General features: G+C 34.7%; 1 protein-coding gene across 2 annotated transcripts; it reads left to right on the top strand.

Annotated features, from left to right (window-relative positions):
- Positions 1 to 3,889: 3,889 nt before the first annotated feature.
- LOC137394673 (protein FAM8A1-like) lies at positions 3,890 to 10,449 on the top strand. 2 transcript variants are annotated; one of them, XM_068081431.1, is made up of 5 exons: positions 3,890 to 4,138; positions 5,479 to 5,599; positions 7,884 to 8,013; positions 9,228 to 9,385; positions 9,922 to 10,449. In XM_068081431.1, the coding sequence occupies exons 1-5, from the start codon at positions 3,904 to 3,906 to the stop codon at positions 10,055 to 10,057; spliced, it is 780 nt and encodes a 259-aa protein (XP_067937532.1). In that variant the 5' UTR covers positions 3,890 to 3,903; the 3' UTR covers positions 10,058 to 10,449. The 2 variants fall into 2 exon arrangements, with proteins under 2 accessions (XP_067937532.1, XP_067937533.1); XM_068081432.1 differs by lacking the exon at positions 9,922 to 10,449 and having other exon boundaries at positions 9,228 to 9,389.
- Positions 10,450 to 12,076: the final 1,627 nt, after the last annotated feature.

Here is a 12,076-nt window from a genome sequence, read left to right as displayed (position 1 = left end):
TTAAAAGCATTATACCTGTACCTATACTGTATTTACTTTATCAAGATGTGTAGGTGACATTGGTGGCAGAATTACCAGTTAATATTCAATTTTAGTCACTTAAAATAGAGAATAAAAAGTAAAAATGTACAGATGGTGAAGAACATAGTAGTAGGCCTACTCAGTTTTTGAGTTGACCTTTTTTTCAAAACCATAAATTTTCATAAGTTATAGTATCTTCATACTATTCAAAATAGCTTGTTACTACCATTGGTAACTGGTGCCCTCTAGTTGGGCGGTAGGAATCACCTACTACTGGTCAATTAACATATCGGGGTTTTCATATACTGTAAATCCTCGTGTATAAGCCGCTACTATGTACAAGCCCCACCCCAAACTTTGAAGGTTGTTTTTGACTGACAAGCATACTGCGTTTATAAGCTCACCTGCTGTTTTTTAATTCATTTAACACATTGCATTTAAGCTAGCCACTTGAGTCATTCGGCAAGCCCACCATCGCTGTCTATTGTTGCCTGCTGTCTGACGAGGTGGCAATCGATCAGTGAGTGTTCTCACCTTTGCAAAGAAAGCGTTATGCCTTCAGCAAACTACAGGAAACAAGTACCAAATCAGTGAGCACATTTTGCAACCCAAAAAATTGAGAATGGCCAATAACGATACCATATTTTAATTAAAAGTTGTGAATGTAACTTTGGAAGCTACCAACCGAAATGCTGCTGCAGCTTTGGCATAAATGAAAAGCAACTCGATGAATGAAGTCAAGTGCTGGTGATGTCGCATGACATTGACTACAGCTTACGACCTCGTTACGTGCGTACAAGTACTGGATGTTTTCTAGCATCTTATTGTTGAATAAGTTACTTTGAACATATGTGCATTTTCGCAGTTAATTCAAATTATATTAATAATAATTCTTATAAAAATTCTTACTTAAATTTATTAGTATTTTATATAATTCTTTTATATAGTTATATCTATATCTTTTCATTAGATGTAACGTTAAGTTTCTTACATGACAGTACATTAACCCTGAACGCAGTGAGAAGTTTACATGTATAGTTTTCATAAGCTGCGTCCCAAACTTTTAAACAAACTTAGGTTCACAAGCTTATACATGAAGATTTATGGTATTTCTTTATTTTGAGTGGTCATTTATAGAAACATTTTTCAGATAAATCTGTGTGACATTTTCTGACAATACATTTTTTGAGTTGAACTTAAAAATTGCTCATCATTTAATGGCAGCAGCTAAATGTCATAGTATTTTACAACCAGAAATTTAGCCTTAGCTCTGGTATTCAATGTAGATGAGGATTATTAAAACAACTGGATCAATCGTACATGTATAAGGCATCTTAGAAGGACGTATTATAGCTTACTAGGCAGAGCTGTGAGCTTTGCAGTGTGTTTAATAGTCCTTTTTAACAATCAACCTGTATAGGCATCTGACAGTCTTAATACATAGTTTGCTCAGCGTGACACCTTAGTTTGTAAGACTTCTATGTTTGAACACATTCTAAACACCCAGCTCAGTACAATGAAAATAGCACTCAAAAGTTTTTTAGCAAGACTAAATTTGCCTTTTTTCTGGAATCTTTTCGGTTTTTTTTAAGAAGTAGTACGTTTGAAACAAAAAACCACTTAGTTCTATTAATAGTATTATGCTTAAATCTACTGTGTAGTATTAATTAATGGTCAGCATCGAGCATCCTTGATGAAATATACCTTTTAATAATTACTTATGGGCCTTCTGTGTTGATGTCCTGATGTCAAAGTAAAACTCTTCACAATGCTCTCATCTAGAATACTAACATTTTGTGAATATTCAAACTAAGGTAAAGTGTCTTAGCTATATAGATCAAAGCAGCGTGTCAATTATTTCATAGTAAAGCATAAGTGAATAAGGGTTGATGGTTTTGCTCTATAGAGCTGTCAGGTTCTGGGCTGCCTAAACTAGCTGATGAAGTTGTTAGGCAAAATGACTTGATGTCAGAGATGAGTGATTTGACAACAAGACATCAATGTAAAAGAGTGATGATAACATAAATGAGTACAGACGCTACTCTACATGTGAACATTCGTGTTATGAACGGCGATAGATACGAACAGTGTTGTGCGTACAGACGTTACTCTGTAACTCTTTATAACTATATTTAACAATGTTGCATTAAAGCTCATTGCACTCATTGATATGTTTGCTACAGTTTGCAGCCAGAACTGGCTTTTTATGTGCAATAGAAGAGGAGTTATGATTGTTGATCCATTGTAAGCCAAATTTATATAACTGCAATGATGCTATCAAATGATATGCTACAAACCTGCAAGCTTGCAAGTTATATAATAATCTATCAAATGCTACAAATATATATTCAGAAAAGAGTAACATGAACAAACCGTAATTATAATATATGCAGGAACAAAACTTAACATTTTTGAAACAGAAATATTTACATCGTTTGCCTGGCTGCTTGCGTTCTGATTGTTGTTTCTTATGGAACGGTTTTATCTTCTAGCTGTTCAATACCTTCCAAAATGTCAGCTGACCTCAACTCATTTTCTGCACAGCTAAACTTGTCGATATTAGCGGCCAAACAATTTTTTAGCAAAACCATTCTAAAAAGATTGTTGAACTCAAAAGTAACGAAACTTTTACCTTCTGCTATTTGAAAAACTTCATGAAAATAAAGGTAAACTTTTAGCCCATGCGCACTGCACAAGTTATAGTCTGAGACAACTAAAGAACAAATTCGCTTAAAGGTTGACTTGCAACAAAGTTCACATTACAGTTATTTGGTATCAAAAGATTTACCATGTCTTACTCTGCTGTGTTGTAGCTGCAAAATATGTGGAAATGTGATTACAAGCTCTTAAAGCTCAAAACGAGCAGTTAATCATCACGAGACCACCATAGATTAGAATCTCTTTCCAAAACGGCTCAAACGGGACATAGTTGTACAAGATGACTTCTGTTTACACTTTCACGCAACCTCATTCGTCAAAATATTTTCACAAATATACTTCACGCATTCAATAAAACCATGGCTATTGTTCTTACGCATCTATTTCATCATCATTGTAATGCTATTATCTTGAGCACTGATATCTCAAAACCTACTGTAAAAGTTTGTTTAATTTTAACGATATGCACTCCTTCAATCTTAGCTTGAAGGAGTGCATATCATTCTCTGATAAACATGATGAGCCTGTTGGTCACCTGTGATAGTCGAAAAGTGCTGCAGAAATGATTCGTGCTGTTTGGCAGGAAGTATTGGTCACATAATCAAATTACGACTAGACGATAAGACAAAGCCGAAACGAAACTGTAAACTAGCGAGCGTCTATATTTGGTAAGGGCTCTTCGGTAAAACCCAAATTGTTTGTCATAAATTAGTGCTACAAGAAGTTTTATATTGAGCCTTTTGTTGGCCTTTCAATTTACTTGATAACATCACGTGACAAAACCATAACCAAATGTAATGACTACGTCAAAGAAATAAACTTATTTCAATCTACGGCGGTTTCATGATGGCGGTGAGTAACTGTTCATTTTTGAGCTTTTAAGAGCTTGTAATCACATTTCCACATATTTTGCACTTACAACACAACAGAGTAAGACTTGGTGAATCATTTGATACCAAATAACTGTAATGCGATTTTTGTTGCAAGTCAACCTTTAACAAACAGCTGTCCGAAAACTTTCCCGTTCGTAAGTTGGTGAGTGTCTTGAACAGATTTGAAATAATAACTGTAACTAATAGAAACCATTAGAATCTCATTCATAATTTTTGCTGAAGTAAAATGGCTCCAATCGGCGTTTCAGTCTCGTAGTAAAAGGTCAACAAGTTTGGTTAACAATCCATCAATGCCTTGAAATTTTTTCTGTAGAATAGCGCCTCACAAACGATGAAAGAGCAAAGAACGCTGCCCTTGAGGCAGTATGCCGAGGAGTTGAGGCATTGGCTACATTTGAACAAGATGCATCAGACGCTGTCTATGAGCATGTGCCAACAGGCATATATGATAGGAGCCAACTGTCCGCCCCTACCTCAGCAGGTCAACAGCACTCAGTCTACTCAAGCCAACATTCCTAACAATACCCCAGCAGCAAGACCTGTTCGAGCCTTCCCTGAACATGCCGGTTTGCAATTGTCAATGTTACATTTTCTTTTACTATCTACATTGCATGATTGCTAGCTACAAATACACAGTATGGTGTAAAATCTAGGTCTGTGTTGATGTTTCAAAAAGAGCTATGTCCGGTGTAAGTACATTTAGGTGTGTCCGTATTACTTGCTGACTTTTTTTACTTTGTCTTGTTTTCAACCACTATTCTCTCCACATTTATTGGCCCATCTTTGCATAGAAGTTAAAAAAAAAAATTTTTGATGTCGGTATAGCATATTACTTTTTCCAAGGTCTAATGTGGCATGTTTTACAGGCATAGCTGTTCTAGACCACCAACGTCATTGGTCTGTATATATACTCATGCAATGAGGAAAAGCTAAGGCTATGCTTTGGCTACACATATATCATGAGTATAGGCTCTGATGTTTGCCGGTTCAAAAATTGCGTTTGTATAATTGGTACCACGCTATTGTCTGCATAAATAAGGCATATTGGTACACAGACTACATTTTAACCTTGATTTATGCATTTAATCTATTTCTATATTTATTATATAGATTTATTTCTATATTTACTTTGTGTGTCTAAACAGTTGTATTATAAAGCGTACATTCTTACAATGATACGTTATAATTTGATTAATAATATTGAGGAATTCCACATTAGCGGTAAAATGAAGTATTATGTAAAATTCATTACTAACTGATTATACAAAAACTAAATTAATACGTATAAGTAAAACTTAACAAGTTAATAATGAGTAAAAAAAAGTTTTTTCTTGCTACTTTAACTTAAAGAAATGAAGCGTATTTTCAGTGACAGAAGTATGCGGCGTAGAATACTCTAACTTACTTTAAATATAGTTTAAATTATTTTATTATATAAAAATATATAACATATATATGTATATATAATACATACCTACATATGTATTATATATACATATATATTATATATACCTACATATATATTTTGTATACAAATATTATATATAATATATGTACATATATACATATTATATATACAGATATATTTTATATGCTTATATATTATATATATAGCATATATTATATATATTTTACATCTTCCTGTTCTGTTTTGAATTATTATTAGCTCTTCTATTTTTACCCGCAAGAAGTGAATATTTTAAGAAATATAGTATATATAAATATACTAAATATAGAAATTTAGTATATCCGATGTTGGAAACTACTCACACGTTGAAACAAACGCTTGCTTAGACTTGCCATCGTTTGCCTAAAAAGTTTGTACGCAGATATGATTGTAGGTCAATGTAAGTGTTTGATACCATTTATGGTGTGCGTATAATGATGTGACTGCATATTTGTGCAGGTACGGAGGTGAGAATCCCTAGCGTTTGGAAAAGGGTCGTCGCAGAAGTCATAGACAGCACGCTTTTACTCTTTGTTAAACTTTTTATCACCTACATGCTCATGTCAATTGGTGGCTTCGAGTAAGTATGCATGACTGACATGTATTTACACTCTCTTATCTCTGGAACTTCTACCAGTTCTTATTCATAAATCAAAGCTTGTTTCCTGGTTTACTAGCTAAGCTGCCTACAATAGATGATCCTATCACGTAAACCTCCATTCATGTAAACTCTACATAACGTAAAGCGTTAAGTCGGTGAAAGTTCTCTAATTTGATTTGAATAGCGTGAGTCGAATAGATAGCCTTGATTTAATGTAAAATTGCAATAATCATCAACCCAACACCAAGTGAGTGTTGAGAAAAAAGTTGTTTATATGAATCAACGATACCGCAGTTACTGCACAGTAATTAAATTGAAAGGTTAAGTTCTGATTTTTTCTGCTTTGACTATTTAAAGATGTGAGTTTGGGAAGATCTTGGAATGGATTAGGCAATTGACATGTATTTTACGGTAGAATCTCTATAACATAAATGTTCCTGGCATGGATTGCTTATATATTGTAGGAATATCTATTGTATATATGAATCTTTATATGTGAAAGGTTCTATATATATATATATATATGAAAGATTCGATATGAATCTATGACTGAGTTGTCTAATAATATCTATATTATTACATGTATATATAATATTTGTTTAACAACTAAAATAAAATTTATGAATAGTCATTAAAGGTTGACTTGCAACAAAATTCACATTACATTTATTTGGTATCAAAAGATTCACCATGTCTTACTCTGTTGTGCTGTAGGTGCCAAATACGTGGAAATGTGATTACAATCTCTTAAAAGCTCAAAAACGAAAAGCCGCCGTAGATTGGAATCTGTTTCTCTCTGACGTAGTCATTACAGTTTGGTTATCGTCTTGTCACGTGATGTTCTCACGTGAATTGAAAGGCCAATAAAAAGCTCAATATAAAACTTATCGTAGCACTAGTTTATGATAAACACTTCAGGTTTTACCGAAGACTCCGTATCAAATATAGATGCTCACTACTTTACAGTTTTGTTTTGGCATCATTCAATCGTCAAGTCGTAATCTGATCACGTGACCCAATACTTCGCAAATAATTTTTGCAGCATTTTTCGATTATCACAGGTGACCAACAGGCTCGTCATGATTATCAAACAAAGATATGTACTCCTTTGAGCTAAGGTTAACAAGTGTAACGATTTTTTACGGTAAGTTATAAGATATCAGTGCTAAAAGTGACAGCATTACAATGACGATAAAACAGACGCGTAAGAACAATAGACATGGTTTTATTGAATGCGTGAAGTATATTTGTGAAAATATTTCGACGAATGAGGTTGCATGAAAGTGTAAACAAAAACCATCGTGTAACAACTACGTCCCATTTGAGCTGTTCTGGAAAGCGAATCCAAACTATGGCGGTCTCGTGTGGCTGCGATTAACTGTTCGTTTTTTAGCTTTGAAGAGCTTGTAATCACATTCCCATATATTTTGCACCTACAACACAACAGAGTAAGACATGGTGAATCTTTTGATACCAAATAACTCTAATGTGAATTTTGTTGCTAGTCAACCTTTAAAGTTGGAGATGCTGTATATAACTTATAGCTAAAAATGGCTCAAAACAGTTTTTTTTTGACAAACTTTTGAGAGTCCATGAAGCTTACCATTAAAAAACCATTCTTCATGACGATATATGTTCATGTTTTGGTGGATAAGCTCGCTATACAGGCAATTCTTGCAGAATATGTTTATAGATATAAATGATCCCTTCAATATGTCTGCTTAAAATAAGTTTTATAAATATGCTTCCAATTGTATGAATATTTACAACTATATTCTCTGTTCCCTAACGGGTTACTTAACACAGTTGGTAAAGTGATCAGTGCGAACAAAAATCCTGTGTATTGTTAGCGATACTTCCATACGTATGCCTCATTGGACTTGGTGCTAGTAAGCGATGCTAAGCTATAATTCAATGAAAGAAACATTGTTTAAGAGAACACACTACATCGTAGCATTTCACGGTTGTGTTATAATTCTCTGTCATGACGACAACCCGTATCAGTGGTACTGTGGGTCAATGAGACAACTACTAAGTTTTGTGGAATTCACTCTTTGGTATGGTGCTGTGACATGACAACAACATAATATATCTGAAGGTAGCAGTTTCATAAAACATTGCTGTCTCGTTATGGTGTCACGATGCTGATTCAATCGGAATCTGAAAATCGAACACTGAAAGGGAGTCTAGGATCATTTCCTGCTACAAAGCAATGTGGTATCACTTTTTGTGACAAAGGATGCAGAGCCACTTATTGTTACAGGGCAATGCAGCTGCTGGACTTTGATTACGCTCTGCTAAATGGAGAGCTAGACGTTGACAAATTCTTAAATCTCAGTTCAGAAATAATGTTTGTGGAATTCATACACAAGCTATTTGTATGTATATATGAGGTGAGTTGTTACACAAGCTATTTGTATGTATATAATGAGGTTAGTCCGTACACAAGCTATTTGTATGTATAGATGAGGTGAGTTGGTACACAAGCTATTTGTATGTATATATAAAGTGTGTTGGTACACAAGCTATTTGTATGTATATATAAAGTGTGTTGGTACACAAGCTATTTGTATGTATATATGAGGTGAGTCCTTACACAAGCTATTTGTATGTATATATGAAGTGAGCTGGTACACAAGCTATTTGTATGTATATATAAGGTGAGTTGGTAGACAAGCTATTTGTATGTATATATAAGGTGAGTTGGTAGACAAGCTATTTGTATCTATATATGAGGTGAGTTGGTACCCTAAAGGGGTGGTCACATGAGAGCCGAAACATTTGCTGTTCGGCCGAAGACATTTCTGGCCGAAACGAACCATTTCAGTCCTGCTCGAAATTTCGTGACCGAACCCTTGTTCTTATTGGCTTGTTAAAATTCTAGCGAGCACGCATCAAATTTCTCCTTACGTGTGTGTGAGCAAAGTTAAAAAAGAAATGGGACGATCTTTTTATTTTGTTAAGTAAACAACATGAAGCAATTTACGACAAGGCTCACCCAGACTTGTGATGGTGTTGCATAAATGTAAAATGTTGCACTTAAGTTTTGCATAAATGTAAGAGAATGGTTGTGGTTTTCTTTCGTGTAGAATAGAAGTAATGTGTCATACTCATTCTGATGAAGTATCGTTGACTGATTTATTTATGTAAAACCACAGTACTATGGTAAAGACTGTTTTTGTTTGTTATGTACTCAGCATAGAAAAACATTCATATGTTAACAAAAATATAATTTTGTTGATGGGAAGGGTTGGCAAAATCTTTGTATTGAGTGATTTATTTTGAGCAGCTGAACGATCTTCTGATAAATCTGCTGCGTAATTATAATTAATAATTGTTCCTCAAAGTTTTTTGTTTACAATAGAAATATTTAGCTCAAATACATAAAAACTACCAATGAAACAGTGTCCTGTCTCCATGCGTATGGTATCTAGGAGGTGAAGGGACTTCGGATGCTGTGTGACATGTGGCTTAGCCGAACCGAAGTAAAACAACCTCCGAACCAAACCTAAGTCGGTTCGGCCATCGTGTGACTAAGTCGGTTCGGCCATCGTGTGACCACAGCTTTATATTATTCTGTTCTCAGCATATGTCTACTTCGTTTCAGGCATTCTGTCTAACCTTTGTAACAAACATCATCCCTCCAGGAGGAGCAACTCCAGGCAAGAAACTAATGGGTATAGCTGTCGTCGGTTGTGAGGAAGTTTTTACTCTTGGAGGCGACAGGTTTCTTGTGACTGGTATCTCTACTCCATCATTATCTAGGTAGGTGTTGTGCTCAGGTAGGTGTTGTTGTGCGCAGGTAAGTGTTGTTGTGCGCAGGTAAGTGTTGTTGTGCGCAGGCAGGTGTTGTTGTGCGCAGGTAAATGTTGTTGTGCGCAGGTAGGTATTGTCGTGCTCAATAGGTGTGGTGCTTTGATAGGTAGGTGTTGCGCTTTGATAGGTAGGTGTTGCGCTTTGATAGGTAGGTGCGGTGCTCTGCTAGGCGTTGTGTTCAGGTATTGTATTATTATGTTCAGGTATTGTATTGTTATGTTCAGGTATTGTATTGTTATGTTCAGGTATTGTATTGTTATGTTCAGGTATTGTGTTGTTATGTTCAGGTATTGTATTGTTACTTTGAGTTATGTTCCATTTTGTTGTATTATGCGGATGGGTCTAACAATTGATCAGACATTCCTAAAGTTTTTGTCGAGGTTTCTATAAGTAATGCTCCTGTTTAGTTTGTGTCCAGAGGTTGAGCAAAAGCTGCATCGGGACCTTTTAATGTAATTCTGCATGCTTCTATGTTTGTCTTCCAGATCAATGGGCAGATCAATTATAAAGAACTTTTCTCTGAGCGTGATGGCACCTACATCTTTGACCGTCTTCATGTTTGACCATAGACGGGCTGTGTATGATCTCCTTTCTGGTACTGTTGTTATCGAAGTTCCGTAATATATGTGTTGCCTGTTGATTGGTTGTTTGAGTTCTTTTCAGCCGTTACCTTGTATAACATGGCATATTGGAAAATAAAAATTTCTTTTGTTTGTTGTTGATGATCAATGATAAGTCTGGGCTGCCTGCTGATTGGTTATTTAAATTTCTTTTTTCCGTGGGCTTCTTCTATAGATAGACAGATGTGACAAATAAGAACATAGGCATGCCTATTAATATTTGTTTGTTGAGCGTTGTTTATGGTTATATTATGTTTATGTATTTTTATATACAGTTAGAGATTATCAGATGAATAGCATGATTAGCTATTACTATCTATAATTTTATATTGTCAAACACTTCACTCTGTATTTGTTCAATGCGACGGAATTATGAGGAAATATATTTCTACATTGACCACAACTTTGCAATAAGCTTTTTGCTGGGGCAATGAACACTTTATCTTTAATGAAACAACTAATTTCACACCAACATTGATATACAAGATGTTACAATAGACCCGATAAATATTTTACAAACTAGTTACTCTTCTTAACACGGCATTATTACATAGTGTAACAGAATTGCTATTAATAAAATTTTCATGGAGCTAGCCTGCGTTTAAAATACAATGATTTGAAATTTCTTTATGGTAGTTACTGAAATCGAACTTGAAAGGCTTGCTAAAGAGAGAATTGGATGTAATATACTATAATGGTGTGTGTACAATAGGTAAAGGATATAGACAGATGACCTATTCCAAGATTAGACCACATCTCTTAGCCCGAGTCTGGTAGGATATCGACACTCCGACTACATTTCGTTAGAGAGTAGAAACCTCAAGCTAGACAATTATACAATATTATGATTAATAATTGACCAGTCATAAAACTCATACATGCTATCCCAAACAGGTTAGTATAAAATGAATAGACCAACAGATGTATTAAAAATAATACCATTTATTTCATCGATAGGTGAATGTTAAGATGACGATCAAGCAACCTCCAGAACGATCAAAAGTCAATATTGAGATATGTGATCATGTATTAGTAGGAACCTTTATAATATTGTTCCTTTTCAGGAAAATTCATTAGCAAAGTTATGTTCAGGGTTTTATTTTAAAAAGTAATAGCTTTTCTTAATCGATCACAGTTATCTGTAAATTCTGCCATGAAACCTTAAAAGATCCTTCATGATTTGTGCCTTGGTTTTTTGCATGACAGTCACAGGTTTTCAACTAGTTTCAACTTACATGATATCAACAAATTGCATACAAGATCTAATAATTCTTTTGAAAATATTATTGCATTACCAGCTTTATCACAGCTGCTTTAACAATCATTTACCTCATAATTGTTCTTTTACCAGAGAAAGATATTTTAAATGCAATATGTCAAACCATTTATTTGATTTTAGTGGCTAATTGTTGCCCTTTTTTGTTTTATGAGTCTTGTATCACATGTTTTGTAAAACTTTTTATTTGAAAAGAAACTATTGTCAATAAAGTAATACATCTACATATATAAACCTCGTTAGTGTTTTCTCTAACAAAAAGACCGCTCCCAAATGAACAAACAGCATTGTTTGACTTCATTATAACAAGATCTTAGAATGGATTAGGCAATTGACATATATTTTACTGTATATAATATATACAGTAAGTATGGGCATACTTAAGTACACGTGATAACTAATCTTGTTTCAGTCAAAAAAGACTAGTGATGGTTTTGGAAACAGTAGCTCCTGCTAAAGCTAAATACTCAGCTGTGGTGGAACCGTGGAAGCCAGCAGAACACTAACACCAGTGTTTCGGTTAAGAGGTCAACAACTAGTTGCCTACACAATCAGCCGAGCCAGTTGGCTGAGTTCTAGCAGCTACAACAACTAGCCAGTTAGCTGGCTGCAATTGGCACGGATTTGATCTCGGAACTTCCCTTTCACCAGACATTTAGCTTACCAACTGAGCTACATGAGATGCATTAGACTCGTTAGGCGATATGAGTGGTTATTTAGGTTAAAATATGCATAGCGACTCTG

The sequence above is a fragment of the Watersipora subatra genome, chromosome 4, assembly GCF_963576615.1.
Source record: "Watersipora subatra chromosome 4, tzWatSuba1.1, whole genome shotgun sequence".
Taxonomy (NCBI): Eukaryota; Metazoa; Bryozoa; class Gymnolaemata; order Cheilostomatida; family Watersiporidae; genus Watersipora; species Watersipora subatra.
Note: the sequence above shows the minus strand (reverse complement) of the source record. Positions and strands in the feature narration are given on the sequence as shown.